This window comes from Eleutherodactylus coqui, chromosome 13 (assembly GCF_035609145.1).
Source record: "Eleutherodactylus coqui strain aEleCoq1 chromosome 13, aEleCoq1.hap1, whole genome shotgun sequence".
Taxonomy (NCBI): Eukaryota; Metazoa; Chordata; class Amphibia; order Anura; family Eleutherodactylidae; genus Eleutherodactylus; species Eleutherodactylus coqui.
This window is the reverse complement of record NC_089849.1, coordinates 9,549,515-9,573,444: the sequence shown is the minus strand read 5'-3', so window position 1 is coordinate 9,573,444 and position 23,930 is coordinate 9,549,515. Positions and strand designations below refer to the sequence as shown.

The following is a 23,930-nucleotide window of genomic DNA, read 5'->3' as shown; positions in this document are numbered from 1 at the left end:
TGGCCATCTTTACAGGGAGGGTATTTATCTGACAGGTTATTTCGGCTCTTGCTGTCACCCGCCAGAAATGCTTCCCATATGATATCTACAGTGTATCCGGCGTCATGTGGGGAATAATGGGGCCTTATAGGCAATGTTACATTACATGGTGCCCTGTCAGCCGCGTGGAGTAGTGTGACAGGGGGTAACCAGCCAGTGTTGTACCTCTAGTCGCCGCCCTGTCAGCCGCGTGGCGTAGTGTGACAGGAGGTAACCAGCCAGTGTTGTACCGCTAGTCGCCACCCTGTCAGCCGCGTGGAGTAGTGTGACAGCGGGTAACCAGCCAGCGCACGAGTTGTACCGCTAGTCGCCGCCCTGTCAGCCACGTGGCGTAGTGTGACGGGGTAACCAGCCAGTGTTGTACCGCTAGTCGCCGCCCTGTCAGCCACGTGGCGTAGTGTGACAGGAGGTAACCAGCCAGTGTTGTACCGCTAGTCGCCGCCCTGTCAGCTGCGTGGTGTAGTGTGACAGGGGGTAACCAGCCAGTGTTGTACCGCTAGTCGCCTGTCAGCCACGTGGAGCGACACTCACAAAACAGGCCGACACAAATCCACTGATTTCTAAGTTGTCGTCTTCACTATGGGGATCCTGGCGTGTTCACGCTACGCACCAGAGAGCACATAGGCCTCGCCCGTCTTTCTCACATGTACCTTGTCTAGTGAAGGACCGGGCGGCTCGTATCGCCCTGCTTTTTTTTTTTCTACGGACGCACAAAAGCGCAAAATTTGAATGGTATAAAAAAACAACAGACTTTTACCGGGTTCAATACACTCAGTAGTGGCGAGCAGATCAGCGCATGTGCCCGTCTGATTGAGCCCTGGCAGCGGCTATTCTGCACACTTGCTGTGTGTCCGAGTGGCACCTAAGAGGCTCGGGCACAACTTGCCTTGGACACTTCGCGGACCGATATCTGTGATACGTGCAGGAACAGGGCATGCACTGTGTTTCATCGATCCGTGTGAAGTAACGGCGGCGTGCGTCGCCCCGCAGGCTGTAAACGGTGGGTGTACGTCGCCCCGCAGGCTATAAACGGTGGGTGTGCGTCGCCCCGCAGGCTATAAACGGTGGGTGTGCGTCGCCCCGCAGGCTATAAACGGTGGGTGTGCGTCGCCCCGCAGGCTATAAATGGTGGGTGTGCGTCGCCCCGCAGGCTGTAAAACGGTGGGTGTGCGTCTCCCCGCAGGCTGTAAACGGTGGGTGTGCGTCTCCCCGCAGGCTATAAACAGTGGGTGTGCGTCGCCCCGCAGGCTATAAACGGTGGGTGTGCGTCGCCCCGCAGGCTATAAACGGTGGGTGTGCGTCGCCCCGCAGGCTGTAAACGGTGGGTGTGCGTCTCCCCGCAGGCTATAAACAGTGGGTGTGCGTCGCCCCGCAGGCTATAAACGGTGGGTGTGCGTCGCCCCACAGGCTATAAACGGTGGGTGTGCGTCGCCCCGCAGGCTATAAACGTTGGGTGTGTGTCGCCCCACAGGCTATAAACGGTGGGTGTGCGTCGCCCCGCAGGCTGTAAACGGTGCGTGTGCGTCGCCCCGCAGGCTATAAACGGTGGGTGTGCGTCGCGCCACAGGCTATAAACGGTGGGTGTGCGTCGCCCTACAGGCTGTAACGGTGGGTGTGCGTCGCCCTACAGGCTATAAACGGTGGGTGTGCGTCGCCCTACAGGCTATAAACGGTGGGTGTGCGTCGCCCTACAGGCTGTAACGGTGGGTGTGCGTCGCCCTACAGGCTATAAACGGTGGGTGTGCGTCGCCCTACAGGCTATAAACGGTGGGTGTGCGTCGCCCCACAGGCTATAAACGGTGGGTGTGCGTCGCCCCACAGGCTATAAACGGTGGGTGTGCGTCGCCCCACAGGCTATAAACGGTGGGTGTGCGTCGCCCCGCAGGCTATAAACGGTGGGTGTGCGTCGCCCCGCAGGCTATAAACGGTGGGTGTGCGTCGCCCCGCAGGCTATAAACGGTGGGTGTGCGTCGCCCCGCAGGCTGTAAACGGTGGGTGTGCGTCTCCCCGCAGGCTATAAACAGTGGGTGTGCATCGCCCCGCAGGCTATAAACGGTGGGTGTGCGTCGCCCCACAGGCTATAAACGGTGGGTGTGCGTCGCCCCGCAGGCTATAAACGTTGGGTGTGTGTCGCCCCGCAGGCTGTAAACGGTGGGTGTGCGTCGCCCCGCAGGCTGTAAACGGTGCGTGTGCGTCGCCCCGCAGGCTATAAACGGTGGGTGTGCGTCGCCCCGCAGGCTATAAACGGTGGGTGTGCGTCGCGCCACAGGCTATAAACGGTGGGTGTGCGTCGCCCTACAGGCTGTAACGATGGGTGTGCGTCGCCCTACAGGCTATAAACGGTGGGTGTGCGTCGCCCTACAGGCTATAAACGGTGGGTGTGCGTCGCCCTACAGGCTGTAACGGTGGGTGTGCGTCGCCCTACAGGCTATAAACGGTGGGTGTGCGTCGCCCTACAGGCTATAAACGGTGGGTGTGCGTCGCCCCGCAGGCTGTAAACGGTGGGTGTGCGTCGCCCCGCAGGCTATAAACGGTGGGTGTGCGTCGCCCCGCAGGCTATAAACGGTGGGTGTGCGTCGCCCCGCAGGCTATAAACGGTGGGTGTGCGTCGCCCCGCAGGCTATAAACGGTGGGTGTGCGTCGCCCCGCAGGCTATAAACGGTGGGTGTGCGTCGCCCCGCAGGCTATAAACGGTGGGTGTGCGTCGCCCCGCAGGCTGTAAACGGTGGGTGTGCGTCGCGCCACAGGCTATAAACGGTGGGTGTGCGTCGCCCTACAGGCTGTAAACGGTGGGTGTGCGTCGCCCCGCAGGCTATAAACGGTGGGTGTGCGTCGCCCCACAGGCTGTAAACGGTGGGTGTGCGTCGCCCCGCAGGCTATAAACGGTGGGTGTGCGTCGCCCTACAGGCTGTAACGGTGGGTGTGCGTCACCCTACAGGCTGTAACGGTGGGTGTGCGTCACCCTACAGGCTATAAACGGTGGGTGTGCGTCGCCCCACAGGCTATAAACGGTGGGTGTGCGTCGCCCCACAGGCTATAAACGGTGGGTGTGCGTCGCCCCACAGGCTATAAACGGTGGGTGTGCGTCGCCCCACAGGCTATAAACGGTGGGTGTGCGTCGCCCTATGGGCTATAAACGGTGGGTGTGCGTTGCCCCACAGGCTGTAAACGGTGGGTGTGCGTCGCCCCACAGGCTATAAACGGTGGGTGTGCGTTGCCCTATGGGCTATAAACGTTCAGTGTGCGTCGCCCTACAGGCTATAAAGGGCCGATGCGCTGCTCATGAATTAACATGGAGCCTGAGCCGCTGGCGCCCGGAAGCCTTCGGCCTCTCGCACGCCATTTGTTAAAACGTTGCATTTCAAACACGGAGTTTTAACGCGTTTTTGAACTGCATTTTCAAGCTTGTTCGACAGCGTTTTTTCACGCAGCCCACCATTACAGCGGGTGACGAGGTGCGTTAAAGTGCGCAAAAATAGCGCAGACAACCTTCGAAAAAAAACACGCCACCATGCTGCCATTCAATGAAATGGGCAATTAGTGTAATTAGCTCAATATGTTCTCTTACTGCGCAGAACGCGCTCATGGGAACGAATACGCTGACATCAGCGGGATTAGTTCTCTGTGTATTGCGCACATTATTTCGTGTGAATAAGCCCCTGGGCCGCATCTAAGGAGGCGATTGCTTCGCGCGAATGACATGTGATTACAATATGGACGGAGCTCGCACGAGAAAATAACCCGCTATCTTCTGTTTGTTTATACACAATGGGGATTTTTCTCTCAGCCTATTTTTGGGTGAGATCATCCATTAGTGCTTCTTCGGACGGGCGCGTGTGCAAATACGCTTGCCGCTACGGAGAGGATTTGCGCCAAAACCCATCAAATGTTGAAACTTCGCGCTATTGCGCACAAAAAAGAAAATCTGAGCGATAGGTCCTGCCGCATGCGCCGTAACATCGCACGGGAATCACGCTAGCGAAAACGAAACCCTTGAAACCACTGGTTTTGCTTCATCACATTTTGCGACGTGACAAAAGCACGGCCGTCTGTTTAAAACCTCGTTTTCTATGGGACCCCCCCCCCCCGCAGGTCTACAAGTGTGACCGGACGGATATCGCACGCGCCCGTGTTGATAAATCTTGTATTACCACCCGATAATCTTGGGTGTTCGATCATACGCCCCCCTCAGGTTGCATTGCGGCCGCACTTCCACCGTATTGATGACCCCACGCCACCGCATTCCTGCGCACATTAACCCTTCAGGAGCCCAGCACAGCCGGGTGACCGTGTCTCCTGCAGTCTCTTTGTCTATGACTCCGCTTTCCCAGGATCTGAGTAGACTTTTTGGTTGACAGAAGAGGACGAGGCGCGGATTTACATTTACGGGGAGTTTTTGCGATTTCTTTAATAATAGGTTTTTGTGAGAGCCGCCATATAACCTCGGCTAAGAGCTCACTGCTCCCTCGTGCCGCCGCGGCGCTCACAGACGGTTCATCTCCTTCCAGCACGAGTATTAAGCGCAGTCCTGAGGGATCAGACAATTCTGAAATATGTTCACATGTTCCGAGAACATCAGATAGCGAACGTAACTGCGCCAGAAGGGTTTTTCGTGCTTTCCAAGGGGAATGTCTGGCCCGAGGAACAACTTAACCACTTCAGGACCACCAAATGCATACAAACCTCCGAGTCCACTCCATGCCCGGCGGCTGTCAGCGGTTTCTGACAGCGGCCGATGACTGGCATGACCAGAGTTGGCTCTGATCGCGGCAGTTAACTATTTAAATGTGACTCACATCTAAACAGTCGGCGGGAGGGGGAGGGACACCTCTGCACCCCATCGGCACCCCCACAGCACATTTGGAGGGGCTAGCATGGCAGCACCAGAACCTACTGAAGGCACCCAGGGCTGCCACACTTAGATGCCCATCAAGCCTTGCCCAAGGCAGCATCAAAAATCTCTATATACTTGTGATCAAATGACTGCAAGTTCAAGTCCTCCGTGGGGACTAAAGAAAAGTGCAAAATAAAGATTTTTTTAACAGTTAAAAAATAAAACATTGAACCCCCTTTTAGCATTTTTTCCTATACAAAGTGAAGCAAACACCCCCCCCCCCGCATATTACGTAAAAGTAAGAGCTACAATAGCGCAATACTTATTCCGCATGGTGATGGATGTAAAGCAAAACTAAACGGAATGTTAGAATTTTAATTATTTTTTTTTTCGGTATCCCAACTCCAAAAAATTTGATAAACAAGACAAATGTTTCCCAAAATGGTAATTCTAAAAACAACAGCTCGTCCCGCAAAGACCGAGCCCAATCAATGAAAAAATAAAAAAGTTCTGAGTCTCAGAATGCGGCAACAGGAAGAAAAAAAAATGTAATTACCGTTTGGAAAACATTAAAAAACTATCAAATTGGTATCGCGGTAATCGTGCCGCCGCACAGAACTAACGTCACGGCGTGCTCACTGCGCTGCGGAGGCTGTAAACACTAAACCTACCAAAGATGACGCAATTTCTTTTTCTTTTTTTTCTCCACACTTAAAACTTTTTAAAAGTTTCCCCGTTATGTTAAATGGCAGAATTAAAAAATACAACTCGTTCCAAAAAAAAAAACCGAGCCCTCATGGCTATATCTGGAAGTAAAAAATACAAAGGCGCTCCGCAGTGCAGAGGAGCTGAGGACAAAGAACGGTGGAGCGAACACTGGTCCCTGGCAGGTATTGTCAGCACCAGCAGCCGCCTACCCAGGACTGGCAGATGCCTGCGAGTGCGCAGAAGACCGAGCAGTGAAGAAGGGGGATCGTCGAGGTGGGAGAAGAGGAAGGGAACCTTACTCCGGGCAATGCGTTTCAGTGCCACAACGGCATCTTCATCCAGCCTTTAGAAGGCAGTTGAACGCCAATCCACTGTGTATTTACGGATGTCGGCGGGAGACACAAAAAAATAGTGAAATCAGCGGGGCCGACGTGTGAAAAAAATACAGTGAAAATGCAGAAAAGAGGGAAAAAAAACAATTCGCACCAAATTTGCATATAATCACGCAATAACAATGCTGCTTATTTCTGCCTGAAGTCTGCAAACGTGAACGAGCCCTGAAGACGTGTCCGCCACCGCTCAGCCACAACTGCAGCAAATTGGCGCAGCTTTCAGCATTCTACTCAAAGTCCTACGGCCGTTAATCAATTAACCGCGCCAGTTTGGGGTAAAATCGCTCTTGGCTGTGCGGGAACTGCTGCTATTTCGATTGCTAATGTACAAAACGCTACAGGACAGTTTATAAAAACATGGACAAGCACCGGCAGCCATTTTTTTTAACCCTTTAAGTACCTGGCCTATTTTGGCCATAAGGACACCACAATTTAGGGGAGATTTTCATCTCCGCTCTCCAACAGCCGTTTCTTTTCCCATCTGCCCGGCCGGGTGAGGCTTGTTTTTTGCGTGACGAGTTTTTTTAGGTCCATATAATGTATTGTGTAACTTTTATTAATTGTTTTGAAGGGCTGGGAGAAAAATGCACCAATTCTGCTGTTGTTTTTTACATTTACCAGGCAGCCAAGGCGTAAACGTGGCGTTAGGGGACCTTTGACACGGGACGGAGTTTGACCCTGCAAAAAAAAGGCACCACAACCCACTTGTCTACATGCAGATCCTGATGGGGGGTGCTGCAGATCCTGATGGGGGGTGCTGCTAGAATGAAGTCATTTTTAATTCTGTGTCAAAGTCGCTCGTTAGACGTGAAATGTTCTACACAATGTTACATTCTGCTTCCAATTCCATCCCGTCTGAAAGGTTCCGAAAAAACGTCCTTAGGAAGTGGTCGAGTCCAGCAAATATGCGCAGTATTTTCTGTGTTGCATAGGGTAGAGGGCGGGATCTCCATCAAATTTACATACGACCATCTACAAATCTGTTTTGGGTATCGCATAAAAAACACCATTTTTGCAGACGGAAAACTGTTAGGAAAATGGCATTCTTCCTGCTTTCTGCTCTTTTTGCATTAATTGGCGCCATTTTTTTCCATGTCCTCATCTGCCAGAGGCGCCGGAATAGTAGCCCCCGGGGATATATATGGAGGCAGCCCATGACAGGGTTAACGGGGAGGCCAGGGTTAATGGAAGGGTGAAGAGGGGGGGGTGTAGTAGAGGGGGAAGTTAGAGAGAAAGTGCGGGAACAGCAGGGGGAGGAGCATCCCTAGGCGGCAACGGAGGAAGAAGAAGCAGAAGGAGAAGACGGAGGCCACGAGGAAGTAGAGGGAAGAGGTAGAGAAGACCCAAGACCCCAGGCAGAAGTCCCAAGACCCCAGACAGAAGTCCCAAGACCCCAGACAGAAGTCCCAAGACCCCAGACAGAAGTCCCAAGACCCCAGACAGAAGTCCCAAGACCCCAGACAGAAGTCCCAAGACCCCAGGCAGAAGTCCCAAGACCCCAGACAGAAGTCCCAAGACCCCAGGCAGAAGTCCCAAGACCCCAGACAGGAGTCCCAAGACCGAAGTCTGCAGACCGAAGTCCCAAGACCTGTCCGTGAAGAGCCCGAAGGTGATCGTCAGGAAGCGCCCAGAAGAGGACTTACCGGACATGGAGGCCGCCATGGAGAAGATCCGGGCAGCGGTGGAGGAGCGGGGCATCGACTGGCTCATGAGGATCCTGGATGTCGGGGCCCCGGGCCCATCGGAGGTGGAAGCGGCACCCGCACGGTCAGCAGCATCGGGGGGAGAGGCGTCCGGAGCCCCTGCAGCAACTGCGGTGAGAGAAAGGGGGCGAAGGACAGCCGCTGCGGGGAGCCGCACACCGGAGGCAGCAGCGGGAGCGCTGTCGGGGACTGCTAGCGGCCGGAGGGAGGAGGCAGGAGGGAGCAGGCAGACACCGGCAGCATCGGCGAGAGGGCCGAGTACTAGGAGGGCCCGCGCTCCGGCGCGTCTGAGCCCGGATCAGGCTCCACAGCGTCGGCGCCGCATAGAGAGTCCCTCACGGGCCCCTCCGGGCCGGCTCCCTGCACCATCCATGCCATCGGGGGAGCGCAGGCCCGGGAGGAATCTCGCCGGGCGGCACGGCGCAGCGTCCGGCACTAGGTCCCGTGCTGCCAGGGGGGCGGGGCCTAATACCGGGCTGTCGGCGGTGAACCGAGCTACAGCGTGGGGCCGCTCTGCAGGAGAGCCGGTGGTAGCAGAGCAGCCCCACAGTAACTTCCAGGGACAAGCTGAAGTGCGGCCCGTGAGAGCCAGGCCGAGCAGCAGGCAGGCGGCTGCGAATCCGGAGGTGCGTATGCAGCCAGAGGAGGACCCCGGTCGTCAGTTCGGACCACATTCGGACGAGGAATCGGATCCGCTGGAGGGAGGATCGGCGGCTGGTGGGACTACAGCCCCTACGCAGCCAGGTGAGCAAACACACGGGGACACTACATTACATGCAGTTAGCCGCGTTGCGCACGCGGGAGATAGTTTTGGGGGGTGGACAGGGGATGGGGGGGCGATGGCAGGCACACATGGCGCAGCGAGTGATTTTGGGTTATTTCTGGGTGGATTATGGGAGTTGTGGCGCAAGCAAGACGCAAGAGCAGGGCCGTCGCCAGTAGCTGCTTGGACGCTACCGTCCAACGCGTCGATCGCCGACGAGAGCGCTAGGGGTGGTAGCACGGCGGGGGCGTCTGTAGGGCAGCAGGTAGCGCCCGTTACGGTAGGGGTCCAGACGGAGAAAGATGGGGAAGGGATTCGCTTGGATGGGATGACACCAGTGAAACTGGCAAAGATGGTGCCGTTTCTAAATAGGTACCCCGACCGAGATAAGGCTAGTTTACTGTTTGAGGGTTTTAGGGACGGTTTTAGGATTCCCGCCCCAGTTCATAGGGTTCCGGTCACAACCAAGAATTTGCCGTCAGCGATTCGGCAATCGGCTGTGGTGACCAAAAAATTGTTTAAGGAGGTTCAGTTAGGCCGCATGGCGGGACCGTTCCGTTCCCCGCCCGTGGCGGACCTGGTGGTCTCACCGCTGGGGGTTGTTCCTAAGAAGGAACCTAACAAGTTTCGACTCATACACCATCTGTCATACCCAAAGGGGGCGTCAGTAAATGACGGTATAGACCCGGAAATTTGTTCTGTGGTGTATACTTCATTTGACGCCTCAATAAAATGGGTCCGCAGGTATGGGCAGGGAGCGAAGCTGGCAAAGGTGGATATCGAGTCTGCGTTTAGGTTGCTCCCAGTTGCTCCCGAGAGCATTCGTTTGTTAGGGTGTTTTTGGGAGGGAAGTTATTTTGCGGATAGGTGCCTACCCATGGGCTGTTCCATTTCTTGCGCTTATTTTGAAGCGTTCAGTTCCTTTTTAGAATGGGTAGTTAGGGATTGCACGGGGATTAGGTCTGTGATCCATTATTTGGATGACTTCCTATACATAGGGCCAGCAGGTTCGCCTATTTGTGCAACTTTGCTGGGGTCACTTCAATGGGTTTCCGGTCAATTCGGGGTGCCTTTGGCGCCTGGGAAGACAGAGGGGCCCACTACATGTTTAAAGTTCCTGGGCATTACCATTGACACGGTTGCAATGGAATGCAGATTGCCCGAGGAGAAGTTGACAGAGTTAAAGGCGGAGGTAAAGAGAGCAAGGGTTGTCACCAAGGTCACTTTGAGGGAGCTCCAATCGTTATTGGGCAAGCTTAATTTCGCTTGCCGAATAATGCCGATGGGGCGAATTTTCAGCAGAAGGCTAGCGTCAGCAACGGCGGGGGTTCGGTTACCCCACCATTTTATTCGGCTAGGTAAGGAACTCAAGAAAGATTTAGCAGTATGGGCGGCGTTTCTAGAGAACTACAACGGTCGGTCAGTAATGATGGAGGAAATGGTAAACAATTTTGATTGGGAATTGTTTACTGACGCCGCAGGGAGTTCGGGTTTTGGGATTTACTTCCAGGGCCAGTGGTGCGCGGCCGGATGGCCGAGCGATTGGTTCTCGTCAGGGTTGGTAAGGAACTTGGTGCTACTCGAGCTCTTCCCCATTATAGTGGCGGTGGAGATATGGGGCGAGCAATTTAGGAACAAGAGGGTACGCTTTCACTGCGACAACCTGGGGGTCGTGCAGGCGATAAATAAATTGTCTGCATCGTCCCCTCCAGTGGTGGCCTTACTGCGCCACCTGGTGCTGAAAGCGTTATCACTTAACGCTTGGATAGGTGCGGTACATGTGCCGGGGGTGAGCAATTCACTAGCGGATGCTCTTTCTCGTTGCCAGTGGGAGCGATTCCGACGTTTGGCCCCGGCAGCAGAGAAGGAAGGGGTGTCTTGCCCGAGACACATCTGGAGCGTGGTCAGCGAGCAGTGAGGCACTTGATAGGTACCTCACTGGCTCGGAGTACGTGGACGTCTTATAGGGCAGCCTGGTCGGAATGGGAGGAGTGGCTGCAGCAGTGGGGAATCGTGCGTTCAGACGAGGACAGGGTAGGGGCGTTGTTAGGATGGTTGGGGAAAAGTTCTGAGACAGGGTTGTCAGTCGCCAGAGTTAACAAATTTATGGGAGGAGTGGCGTTTGGCGCTAAGTTGCGGGGTTTGACTGATGTTACAAAGAATTTTGTAGTCAGACAGGCACTAAAGGGGTTTAGAAGGGGGCGGGGGGGGTCAGATATGCGTCGGCCAATCTCGTTCGACTTGTTGAAGAGATTGGGGGGCGCATTGGGGGAGATATGCGGGGAAGGGTTTGAATACTCGCTTTTTAAGTTGGCTTTTTCATTAGCTTTCTTTGGGGCTCTTCGGCTGGGGGAACTGGTTTCCCCCAGCAAAAAGAAAGGGGGGGGTTTACAAAGCGAGGATACCAAGGTTATAAAAGGGCGGTTGGAATTAGTCATCCGTCGTTCTAAGATGGATCAGGAGGGTAGAGGTCGGAGAGTGTCGCTAGGACAAGTGCGGGGAGAGTCCATGTGCCCAGTTAAATGTTGGGAGGACTATAGTTTGTTAGCAGGAGTCAGGGTGGGGCCTCTTCTGCAGCACCGAGATGGTCGTTTTTTGTCAAGGTTCCAGTTCGAGGCGGTGTTAAGAAGAGCGATAGATACGCTGGGGTTAGACAGCTCTAATTTCGGGACACATTCTTTTAGAATAGGCGCGGCAACGGAGGCAGCAGAGAGGGGACTGGATAGTCAGGCGGTGATGGGCATCGGTCGGTGGAAGTCGGGACGGTTTAAACGTTATATCAGGCCGCACTTGCTTTAAGCGGGGGGGGGGGTACGTTTTGCGGCGGGGTTAATTACGACTAGTTGTTTTTTCTTTTGTTACAGATCATCGAGCCGCGTTGGTGTGGATAATGGGCCACTCTTTTGTGTATTGGGGGGGGGAGAGGGCTAAGATCAGGCCTAACGGTAGACAGTTAAGGCTGAGTAGAGAGACGGCGGTAATTCGATGGATCGGAGTGCGGGGCATGGCCTGGTTCCGGGTGTTACAGGACGTTCAGCGCTTAGTCTCCCTAGACAGGCCGCCTAACATCCTCGTACTGCACGTCGGGGGCAACGATTTGGGGCAGAGACCCTTTAGGGACCTAGGTAGGGACATCCGGTACGATATGCTTCGTATGATGCAGATGTACCGGGGCTTGATCGTGGTCTGGTCAGAGATGGTCCCTCGCAAGGTGTGGCGCAACGCGCGCTCAGTGCGGGGGATAGACAAGGCCAGGATCAAGGTTAACCGGGAGGTTTCACGCTTCGTTGCGCGTAATGGAGGAGTGGCCGTTCGGCACATAGATCTTGAGAAGGGAGTAGGAAACTATTGGAGGAGCGATGGCGTGCATCTCAACGAGATTGGGACGGATCTGTGGTTAGAGGGGGTTCAGGAGGGAATAGAACGCGCGTTAGTTCTGTGGGGTGCTGCGCAGGCATGAGGTGGTCATGCCATGCTGGCGGTGGCGTTCGGAAGGGGGGGGGGGGGAGTTCTTGGAGCCAGCTGATGTGCGGGGCGGGGGGGGGGGAACGGGGGCTGATGGCTACCTCCCCCCCCCCTCCCCCTTTTTGGTATAGTGTGTGTGGTCAGCCTGTCGCCTCCCGGCTCTGTCAGGCCGTAGTCCCTGCAGAGAAACGTGGCTAGCCGAGGAACGGCTCGCGCCTCTCTGAGTCGGGAGGAGGAGGGCGACTAGGGGCAACCGGTTGTGTGTTGCCTCCCGAGTCGGCTGTCTTGCGACGGGAGGGTTTTAGCGGGAAGGATTTCAGTCTCCCGAGTCGGATAGAGGGAGAGAGCGGCGGGAGGCAGGACGGAAATCCTTTTCCCTGTTGGGGAGGCGACAGAGGGGGTTGGAGGCTCCGGGGACTTCCCCCTTTTCAGTGGGTTGTTTTATTTGATGTTTTTATCAATTGTTAATAAGAATTTTAATAAATGGCCGCTGTGGCCAAAAATTTATCCAAGCTAGAAGTTGCAGCGTTTTAATTGAAGAAAGGGGGAGGTTTGGGTTAGGTCACAGAGGTCACATCCGATATACCCGCGTCAAGAGGCGCCGGAATAGTAGCCCCCGGGGATATATATGGAGGCAGCCCATGACAGGGTTAACGGGGAGGCCAGGGTTAATGGAAGGGTGAAGAGGGGGGGGTGTAGTAGAGGGGGAAGTTAGAGAGAAAGTGCGGGAACAGCAGGGGGAGGAGCATCCCTAGGCGGCAACGGAGGAAGAAGAAGCAGAAGGAGAAGACGGAGGCCACGAGGAAGTCCCACCCACCCGCCCTTACTTTAGCATATAGGGGGCAGTTTAGTTAGTAGAAAGGGTCGTAGAGGTATCGTAACATTGTCATAGCGGCGTTCGGAAGGGGGGGGGGGGGAGTTCTTGGAGCCAGCTGATGTGCGGGGCGGGGGGGGGGGAACGGGGGCTGATGGCTACCTCCCCCCCCCCTCCCCCTTTTTGGTATAGTGTGTGTGGTCAGCCTGTCGCCTCCCGGCTCTGTCAGGCCGTAGTCCCTGCAGAGAAACGTGGCTAGCCGAGGAACGGCTCGCGCCTCTCTGAGTCGGGAGGAGGAGGGCGACTAGGGGCAACCGGTTGTGTGTTGCCTCCCGAGTCGGCTGTCTTGCGACGGGAGGGTTTTAGCGGGAAGGATTTCAGTCTCCCGAGTCGGATAGAGGGAGAGAGCGGCGGGAGGCAGGACGGAAATCCTTTTCCCTGTTGGGGAGGCGACAGAGGGGGTTGGAGGCTCCGGGGACTTCCCCCTTTTCAGTGGGTTGTTTTATTTGATGTTTTTATCAATTGTTAATAAGAATTTTAATAAATGGCCGCTGTGGCCAAAAATTTATCCAAGCTAGAAGTTGCAGCGTTTTAATTGAAGAAAGGGGGAGGTTTGGGTTAGGTCACAGAGGTCACATCCGATATACCCGCGTCATGTAGATGACATCATACTGCGGCTGACCCGAGAGGATCGCGCTGCTCTGACCTGGAATTGGCCACCTGTCTGGCATGGAAGGTAGACGATGTCCGAGGTAAGTTGCTGCCTGCGGAGGTCCTGTTCCCAGTCTGTGACGTAGATTCACAGCAAAGTGTGAAAGATGATTGTTCGGAATCCTTGGAATGTTGGATCAGTCGCTGTAACAATCCCTTCATCCTGATCTGCTCCTAATCTCCTTATCTTGTGGCGTGCTGTTTGACGTAATCGCCGTACACCCGCGTAAGTCACATCGGGAAATAAGTCGCAGGGTTCTAGCTGTTCTCTAGTAGTTCTAGCCTCATATTTATGAACCAGGAGGCTCTGGACAAACAATGCTGTAACTTTCACTAATGGAAACCTTTGGCGACATTTCTGTTACAGCGACAGAGTTGGCGCTGTGTAGCTATTGCAACACACCGTAAATGTGCAGCGATGCGGCAGGCATGGCAGCTGACCCTGGCTGCAGCGGCAGAGATCAGCCTTAACACTGATCCCAGCCATTTAAAGGGGTATTTTGGGGATATAACCCCTTGTAGTACAAACAACCTTTCCTCAGAATAGGTCATCAGTAGTTGATCGGCGGGGTCCATCACTCGAGACCCTCATCAATCACTTGATCTCAGATGTTGACGGCTCCATCCACATTGGGGGGGTCGGAGCTGGAAGTGCTACAGAAGGTACAGCTCCCATTGATTTTAATGGGAGCAATGCCTTTTAGAACACTTCCAGCTCTGATCTTGCTGCAGTAAGTATAGGGGCTGGGATCGATTGATCGATTGATGGGAGTCTCAAGCGATGGACCCCTGTCGATCAACTACTGATGACTTATCCTGAGGACAGGTCATCAGTACTAAAAGGGGGTACATGCCCAGAATACCTCTTTAACACGTCAGACGCAAAGAATTTTGCCAGATATTATTTATCATCCGCTGCAACTCCAGTCTGCGGTTGTCCTCTCCAGCCTCCGGCTCCTCTGATAATGCAGGACTACAACTCTCAGCACAAGGGCATGCTGGGACTTGTAGTTTGCAGCAGGTTGGAGACTGCTGGGGCCCACAGTTTTACAGCTGACAACATGAGTAGACTGAATATTGGTGCAGCTGACAGAAGGGCTCTCCGGCTGACAGCTGCGGTGTAATAACGGACGGCCGGGACTATTTCTATCTAAAATACACAATTATCTGTGAATGAGGAGCTCTTTTATCTGACGGGATGAAAGCTCTCTGGGAGACGCCGCGGACACCTGCGCGAATAAAAGACGCTTTATGCGCAGTGCAGAGGTCTGGTTAACCTGTTCAGGGTCCGAGGTGTCACCTGGCTTAGCAGGTAGGTACAGATGATAATATGTTTAACCACTTTAGGTTGGACACGTTTGGCTCCTGATGTGAACATTAAACATGACTGTATGACTGTAGGCCCCCATTCATCCAAAGGTGACTGACGTACCGGCTGACGTACCGACTGACGTACCGACTGACGTACCGGCTGACGTACCGGCTGACGTACCGGCTGACATTCTGTCCTTTTGATCTCTGTGCGTTATCACTGTATGGGAAAGGGAAGCAGCCAGTGCAAGAAAATGTATACAAAGCGTCATGCGTCGCGTAATACTCTCATACACAAGTAGGGGGCGCTCCACACCCTGCCATATAAAGGAAGCAGCGTGGCCGCATGGCGTCTCTGCACCCAGCAGAGGCCTAGCAGACATAAGAGAGGCTTGAGATCACGTGGCGGCGACTATTTGAGACCTGTGACCAAAGCGCTGTCCCCGTGCTGGGGGCGCAGTGCAGTAATAAGAGCCGACGAAAGGGCCCGGATGATGGTGGCCAAAGGGTGGAAAAAGACACAGACCGCCTGGAAAGAGAGGGAGGCGCTCTTCCCGCAGGAACTGAAATAGATGACAGCGAAATGGGTCTGAAATCTGGAAAGCTGCCAGATATGTGCGGCCGCCTACCTGGAGAGAGCGTGCGCAGACTTGGCAGACTTTATGGACTACGACGGACGGATGGGACTAGATATTAGGTGTTGATATGTAACGCAGGGGGTAACATACTATGTTGGTTATGCGGGGTTAATGCGATGTACATACCGGTATGGCAGGGCACTTCGTGGAGGCGCTACACCCAATACAGAAGCTATAATATGACGGTGATGTACCGCATGTAGTGTGCTGGATCTGATGTAGCTAAAGGCCATTTAGACACAACGATTATCGCTCAAAATTCGCTCAAAAGCCATCTTTTGAGCGATAATCGTTGTGTCTAAACGCGCGGCCATCGCGCACTGTTCATGCATTATTCGCTCATCGTTCACTTTTAGCCAGCTACAAATCAGTGATTAACCTTATCAGTGCCGCACGATGAGTTCTCAGCGGGATACCGCTGATAGTATTGTTTCCCTGGTATCCCGCTCTGAGCTCTCAGCAGAATACCAGCTGAGCGCTCGAGAACAAAGCAGCTGGATGCAGAAGACAGCGCTCCCAATGTCTCCTGTATACAGCAGGAGCCTTCATTTACACACTAATAAGCTCTTAAGTAGCTAATTAGCTACTTAAAGGGGTTGTCCCGCGACAGCAAGCGGTGTTAAGCACTTCTGTATGGCCATATTAATGCACTTTGTAATATACATCGTGCATTAAATATTGGCCATACAGAAGTTATACACTTACCCCCTCCGGTGCTGGCGTCCCCGTCTCCATGGCGCTGACCGAAGCCTTCTTCTCCCTCGATTAGACGCGCTTGCGCAGTCTGCTCTTCTGTTCTGTTGAATGGGGCCGCTCCCGCGTGCTCGCGCTGCACAGGTCTTCAGGGACAACCCCTTTAAGCCCCTGCACACACACCATAATCACTTTGACCCCCCTCCCCGCCATAATTACTCCCAAGGTCCCCCACCATAATCCCTTTCAAGCCCCTACCCCCGACATAATTAATTTTAGGTCTCACACTCCCACCATAATCACTTTCAAGCCCCTACCCCCGACATAATTAATTTTAGGTCTCACACTCCCACCATAATCACTCTCAAACCCCCATTGTAATCAGTCTCAAGGCCCCCAAATAATCACTTTGAGGCCCACCCATTCATAACAACTTTTGAGGTCCACCCACCATAATTACTCTCAAGACCCCACGATAATCACAAGGCCTTAATCCCACCATAATCACTTACAAGACCCTCCCCACACCCTCGATATAAACACTTTCACTCCCCCCCGTCCCTTCCAATCACATTCAAGTCCCGCCCCCTCCTCCCTGTATAATTGCATTCACAAATCCTCCTTCGTTAACAAAAGCCAAGCTGTGTCCGATACCTCCTGCTGCCGTCCATAGTACTTACTGAAAAGAGGTGGGGTCATCCGGAGCCACGCCCCAAAGTAATGGTTGTGAGGAGCCTCGCAGCACAGATGTAGTTACTTCTCAGCTCTTAGCGGGCAGCCTATCCTCAGAGGACAGGTCTACTAGCTAGAGGATCCACCCCTGAGGAACTACTTCTTGGGGCAGCTCGCACATGGCAACAAGAATGTACTTTTTCTTTGCCATTTGCAAAATCCTGGGTGCATTAGTGACCATTTTTGTCGCCATCTAGGGTGCTAGGACACGGTGTCCTGTATGGACGTACCCTAACATTTCTCAGAGCTGAAGTCTGTTACAATTGTCTTTAGTCTGTACAGCTCAGCAGTGTAGACCCCAGACTAATACATGTTACCTGCACTGATACATTGTAACAAACTATCAGCGCAGAAGAGACATTTGTGCTGCTGCTATGTTTCCCTCACAGAGGATTGTCTACTGTAGATTGGATACACTGTAACAGAACCTCAACAGTGTGCAGGAGAAAAACATTGCAGGTTTTCAGCCTCTGGATGTGAACACAGATGACGCCGTTCAATGACACCAAGCAGAGATCTTGAAAAGGGTGAGAAAGTGAAACACAAAGTCTATTAGGGAGCTGCAGAACTTTTCATTAGATGGTGATTAAGCATCATTTGCATAAAACTGGAACCCCCTTTAATGAGCGGGAGCACATTCTTTTACGCCCCTCATTATTCCGCTCTGTTTGAGTGTCACGCGCTAAACGGACGGACGGCGAGTTATTTTCGTCTCGCTATCCAGGCCCCAGAACATCTGACGTGTATCTATTACTTCGTGTCTGATGCAGTAACAATCAATGGCTCGCCGAGCGCGTAAAGCTGCACGAACGTCACGCGGGCCGCGCATGGTAACAATTTCTGGCCGTTTCTCCTCATTATTTATGGGACCAGTAATGTAAAACCACTTTCTCTCCTCATGCAAACTGATTTTTGGAAGCATTTGTTAAATTACTTCCATCGCCGGGGTCTGCGCTTCGCTGTTGAAGTTCATTTTAGTTAAACAGTCATTCGGAGCATATGGTCTACGATGTTATCAGCCAGTTGGACCGGCTCCACCGATCTGCGCATTGGCCAGATATGCAAATGAGGCTGGATCCCTCGGAGAGATAGCGGGGTCTGCCAGGATCGGCGGGATGTGTTCTGAGGTTAGCGTGATGTAACCGGGCTGGAGAACATGACAGCTAATGACAAGGCTTCAACAGACATCAGCCCAGAACCGGAGGGCACATTCCCTTAAAGGGATTAGGACAATGAAGCTTGATAAATAACGGTCCTCATACCGCGGGGACGAGACTCAGTGCGGGTATAGGAGATGTTCTTCACTAGTTGTTGGCGGGCAGTAAGGCAACAACTGTGAAATACTACAGAAGGGTCTAAAACTGAGCGCGGTGCAACGTCACTCTTCTAAAATGAGAAATACCAGTCCGGAAACTGGTGGGGAAGGAGAGGAACTGCAGTGTAAAGCATCAGCAAATCCTCTGAGCGAATGAAACGCTGACACTTGGGGGATAGAATAATGGCACGCTGACAGTTGGGGTGCAGGATAATGACACGCTGAAGCTTGGGGGGGGCGGGATAATGATACGCTGATACTTGGGGGACGGGATAATGACACGCTGACACTTGGGGGACGGGATAATGACACGCTGACACTTCGGGGACGGGATAATGACACGCTGATACTTGGGAGGGCGGGATAATGACACGCTGATACTTGGGAGGGGGGGGCGGGATAATGATACGCTGACGCTTGGGGGGGGCGGGATAATGATACGCTGATACTTGGGAGGGGGGGGCGGGATAATGACACGCTGACGCTTGGGGGGGGCGGGATAATGATACGCTGATACTTGGGGGACGGGATAATAACACGCTGACACTTGGGGGACGGGATAATGACACGCTTATACTTGGGGGACGGGATAATGACACGCTGACACTTGGGGGACGGGATAATGACACGCTGACACTTGGGGGATGGGATAATGACACACTGACACTTGGGGGACGGGATAATGACACGCTGAAGCTTGGGGGACAGGATAATGACACGCTGACACTTGGGGGACGGGATAATGACACACTGACACTTGGGGGACAGGATAATGACACGCTGAAGCTTGGGGGACAGGATAATGACACGCTGACACTTGGGGGACAGGATAATGACACGCTGACACTTGGGGGACGGGATAATGACACGCTGATACTTGGGGGACGGGATAATGACACGCTGATACTTGGGGGACAGGATAATGACACGCTGACACTTGGGGGACGGGATAATGACACGCTGACACTTGGGGGACGGGATAATAACACGCTGACACATGGGGGACAGGATAATGACATGCTGATACTTGGGGGACAAGATAATGACACGCTGACACTTGGGGGACGGGATAATGACATGCTGATACTTGGGGGACAGGATAATGACACGCTGACACTTGGAGGACAGGATAATGACACGCTGACACTTGGGGGACGGTATAATGACACGCTGACACTTGGGGGATGGGATAATGACACGCTGACACTTGGGGGACAGAATAATGACACGTTGACACTTGGGGGACGGGATAATGACGCGCTGACACTTGGGGTGCAGGATAATGACAGACTGACACTTGGGGGACGGGATAATGACACACAGACACTTGGGGGGACGGGATAATGACACGCTGATACTTGGGGGACGGGATAATGACACATTGATACTTAGGGCACAGGATAATAACATGCTGACACTTGAGGGGATGAGATAATGACACGCTGATACTTGGGGGACGGGATAATGACACGCTGATACTTGGGGGACGGGATAATGACACGCTGACACTTGGGGGACGGGATAATGACATGCTGATACTTGGGGGACGGGATAATGACACGCTGATACTTGGGGGATGGGATAATGACACGCTGATACTTGGGGGACGGGATAATGACACGCTGACACTTGGGGGACAGGATAATGACACGCTGACACTTGGGGGACAGGATAATGACACGCTGACACTAGGGGGACGAGATAATGACAGGCTGACACTTGGGGGACGGGATAATGACACGCTGACACTAGTGGGACGAGATAATGACACGCTGATACTTGGGGGACGGGATAATGACACGCTGACACTTGGGGGACAGGATAATGACACGCTGACACTTGGGGGACAGGATTATGACACGCTGATACTTGGGGGACGGGATAATGACACGCTGACACTTGGGGGACAGGATAATGACAAGCTGACACTTGGGGGACGGGATAATGACACGCTGACACTTGGGGGACAGGATAATGACACGCTGACACTTGGGGGACTGGATAATGACACGCTGACACTTGAGGGACAGGATAATGACACGCTGATACTTGGGGGACGGAATAATGACACGCTGACACTTGAGGGACGGGATAATGACACGCTGACACTTGGGGGACAGGATAATGAAGCGCTGACACTTGAGGGACGGGATAATGACACGCTGACACTTGAGGGACGGGATAATGACACGCTGACACTTGGGGGACGGGATAATGACACGCTGACACTTGGGGGACAGGATAATGACTCGCTGACACCTGGAGGGGTTGGATAGTGACCCGCTGATACTTGGGGTGCAGTATAATGACATATGGACATTTGGGACTATATGCTGGATACAGGATAATGGAGATCCCACGCTGCAGTGTCTGGGGGGGGGGGGGGGGTTGGGTCGTACCATCATGTTTGTTGTGGGGACATCTGTATGTTGTCTGTGAGCTGTCAGGGTTGGAGGATCCTTATCTTTTGCCTTTCTGCCAGATTAGAGTCTTCCATCCTGGGCCAGATGCCATCTACACCAGCTGTGATGAGAGGATACATCCCTGTGAATAAACACCCCACAGATGTTGGAGAAGTGCGGACGGACCCTTAGTGGGGTTGGGGGGGGGGGGGGGCTCTCTGTTATGTTGTAGTCGATCAGATGTATTGTGCCCATGAGCTAACCCGAAACCAGCAAGGTAAGTGCTGCTCTAGATGTGATTGGAGAATATGACATGATGTACATCAGAATTGGTGCAATCAGAGGAAAGTATTGCACACACTGATTCAACACTATGCTGATACACTATGTTGACATAGGTATTGGCCCACCAGCGGTCCTGTGACCTGTAGCATCAGGTATAAAGGAGAGGATCACACAGGAGATACTAGTACAAAAACCATCAGATGTCACCAGGTGTAGAGCTGACAACTGGGTCTGGTGGGGAGATGTCACCAGGTGTAGAGCTGACAACGGGGTCTGGTGGTGGGATGTCACCAGGTCTAGAACTTACAACGGGGTCTGGTGGGGGGATGTCACCAGGTGCAGAGCTCACAACGGGGTCTGGCGGGGGGATGTCACCAGGTGTAGAGCTGACAACGGGGTCTGGTAAGGGGATGTCACCAGGTGTAGAGCTGACAACGGGGTCTAGTGGGGGGATGTCACCAAGTGTAGAGCTGACAACGGGGTCTGGTAAGGGGATGTCACCAGGTGTAGAACTGACAACGGGGTCTAGTGGGGGGAAGTCACCAGGTGTAGAGCTGACAATGGGGTCTAGTGGGGGGATGTCACCAGGTGTAGAGCTCACAACAGGGTCTGGTGGGGGGATGTCACCAGGTGTAGAGCTGACAACGGGGTCTGGTGGTGGGATGTCACCAGGTGTAGAGCTAACAACGGGGTCTGGTGGAGGGATGTCACCAGGTGTAGAGCTCACAACAGGGTCTTGTGGGGGGATGTCACCAGGTGTAGAGCTGACAACGGGGTCTGGTGGGGGAATGTCACCAGGTGTAGAGCTGACAACGGGGTCTGGTGGGGGGGATGTCACCAGGTGTAGAGCTCACAACAGGGTCTGGTGGGGGAATGTCACCAGGTGTAGAGCTGACAACGGGGTCTGTGGGGGAATGTCACCAGGTGTAGAGCTCACAACAGGGTCTGGTGGGGGGATCTCACCAGGTGTAGAGCTGACAACGGGGTCTGGTGAGGGGATGTCACCAGGTGTAGAGCTGACAATGGGGTCCGGTGGGGGGATGTCACCAGGTGTAGAGCTGACAACGGGGTCTGGTAAGGGGATGTCACCAGGTGTAGAGCTGACAACGGGGTCTGGTGGTGGGATGTCACCAGGTGTAGAGCTGACAACGGGGTCTGGTGGTGGGATGTCACCAGGTGTAGAGCTGACAACGGAGTCTGGTGGTGGGATGTCACCAGGTGTAGAGCTCACAACGGGATCTGGTGGGGATATGTCACCAGGTGTAGAGCTGACAACGGGGTCTGGTGGTGGGATGTCACCAGGTGTAGAGCTGACAACGGAGTCTGGTGGGGGATGTCACCAGGTGTAGTGCTGACAACAGGTCTGGCGGGGGGATGTCACCAGGTGTAGAGCTAATAACATGGTCTGGCAGGGGGATGTCACCAGGTGTAGAGCTGACAACGTGGTCTGCTGTTGGAATGTCACCAGGTGTCGAGTTGACAACAGGGTCTGGTGGGGGGATGTCACCAAGTGTAGAGCTGACAACTGGGTCTGGTGGGGGGATGTCACCAGGTGTAGAGCTGACAACGGGATCTGGTGGTGATATGTCACCAGGTGTAGAGCTGACAACGGGGTCTGGTGGGGGGATGTCACCATGTGTAGAGCAGCCACAGGGGTCTGGTTGTGGGATGTCACCAGGTGTAAAGCTGACTATGGGGTCTTGTGGGGGGATGTCACCAGGTGTAGAGCTGACAACGGGGTCTGGTGAGGGGATGTCACCAGGAGTAGAGCTGACAACGGGGTCTGGCGGGGGGAATTTACCAGGTGTAGAGCTGACAATGGGGTCTTGTGGGGGAATGTCACCAGCTGTAGAGCTGACAATGGGGTCTAGTGGGGGAAATGTCACCAGGTGTAGAGCTGACAATGGGTCTGCTGGGGAGATGTCCCCAGGTGTCGAGCTGACAACGAGGTCTGGCGGGGGGAGGTTACCAGGTGTAGAGCTGACACCAGGGTCTGGTGGGGAGATGCTACCAGGTGCAGAGCTGACAATGGGTCTGGTGGGGGGATGTCACCAGGTGTAGAGCCAATAACGTGGTCTGGTGGGGGGATGTCACCAGGTGTAGAGCTGACAACGTGGTCTGCTGTTGGAATGTCACCAGGTGTAGAGTTGAAACCGGGGTCTGGTGGGGGGGATGTCACCTGGTGTAGAGATGACAACAGGGTCTGGTGGTGGGATGTCGCCGGTGTAAAGCTGACAGCAGGGTCTGGTGGGGGGCAGCGGATGTCTCCAGGTGTAGAGCTGACAACGGGGTCTGGTGGGGGGATGTCACCAGGTGTAGAGCTGGCAGCGGGGTCTTGTGGGGGGATGTCAGCAGGTGTAGAGCTGACAATGAGGTCTGGGGGTGGGATGTCACCAGGTGTAGAGCTGGCAACGGGGTCTTGTGGGGGGATGTCAGCAGGTGTAGAGCTGACAATGGGGTCTGGGGGTGGGATGTCACCAGGTGTAGAGCTGGCAACGGGGTCTTGTGGGGGGATGTCAGCAGGTGTAGAGCTGACAATGGGGTCTGGGGGTGGAATGTCACCAGGTGTAGAGCTGACAATGGGACCTGGTGGGGGGCTGACAATGGGGTCTGGTGGGTGATGTCACCAATCAATCAGTACGGGATAATGCAGCTTTTGAACCTTCCAGAGTGCACTGTTGGCCATGTTATTGGGAGATGGAGACCACCCTGTGTGTACGGGGCAGCCTCGTTCATGGAGACCTTGTAAACTGACAGAACATGGACAATGAAGCCTTGTAGGAGCTGTGAAGGCATCACACACATCATCTGCCCTTGCTCAGGGGGTCTCACAGGACATTAGAGCATCCATTAGCCCCAGAATCCTGCTTAGGGAATGGCATGTGAAGGGTTACAATGGACGAGTGGCTGCGCACAAGTTCACAGCAGTGACTGCACAGTGGCATCTGTGGTGGGACTTGAGCATCGGACTGTAAGTGTTGTGGACAGCTGAATCACAGGACAGCATCTTCCTATTGAATGGCTGTACTTGGTGTTTCGGTTGTCTGCAGTGTGGTTTCTACGTGACAGCATTGTCCCAACAATGCAGTTTGGCGGAGGTTCAGTTATGGTGTGGAGGGGTTTCT

The 23,930-nt window shown here is 53.9% G+C and overlaps 1 protein-coding gene across 1 annotated transcript; it reads left to right on the top strand.

The window, feature by feature from the left end:
- The first annotated feature begins 7,467 nt into the window (after positions 1 to 7,467).
- Positions 7,468 to 11,920, top strand: LOC136587610 (uncharacterized). Its single transcript, XM_066586303.1, has 2 exons — positions 7,468 to 8,420; positions 11,304 to 11,920. Exons 1-2 carry the CDS (start codon positions 7,622 to 7,624, stop codon positions 11,897 to 11,899), a joined length of 1,395 nt encoding a protein of 464 aa, XP_066442400.1. The 5' UTR covers positions 7,468 to 7,621; the 3' UTR covers positions 11,900 to 11,920.
- Positions 11,921 to 23,930: the final 12,010 nt, after the last annotated feature.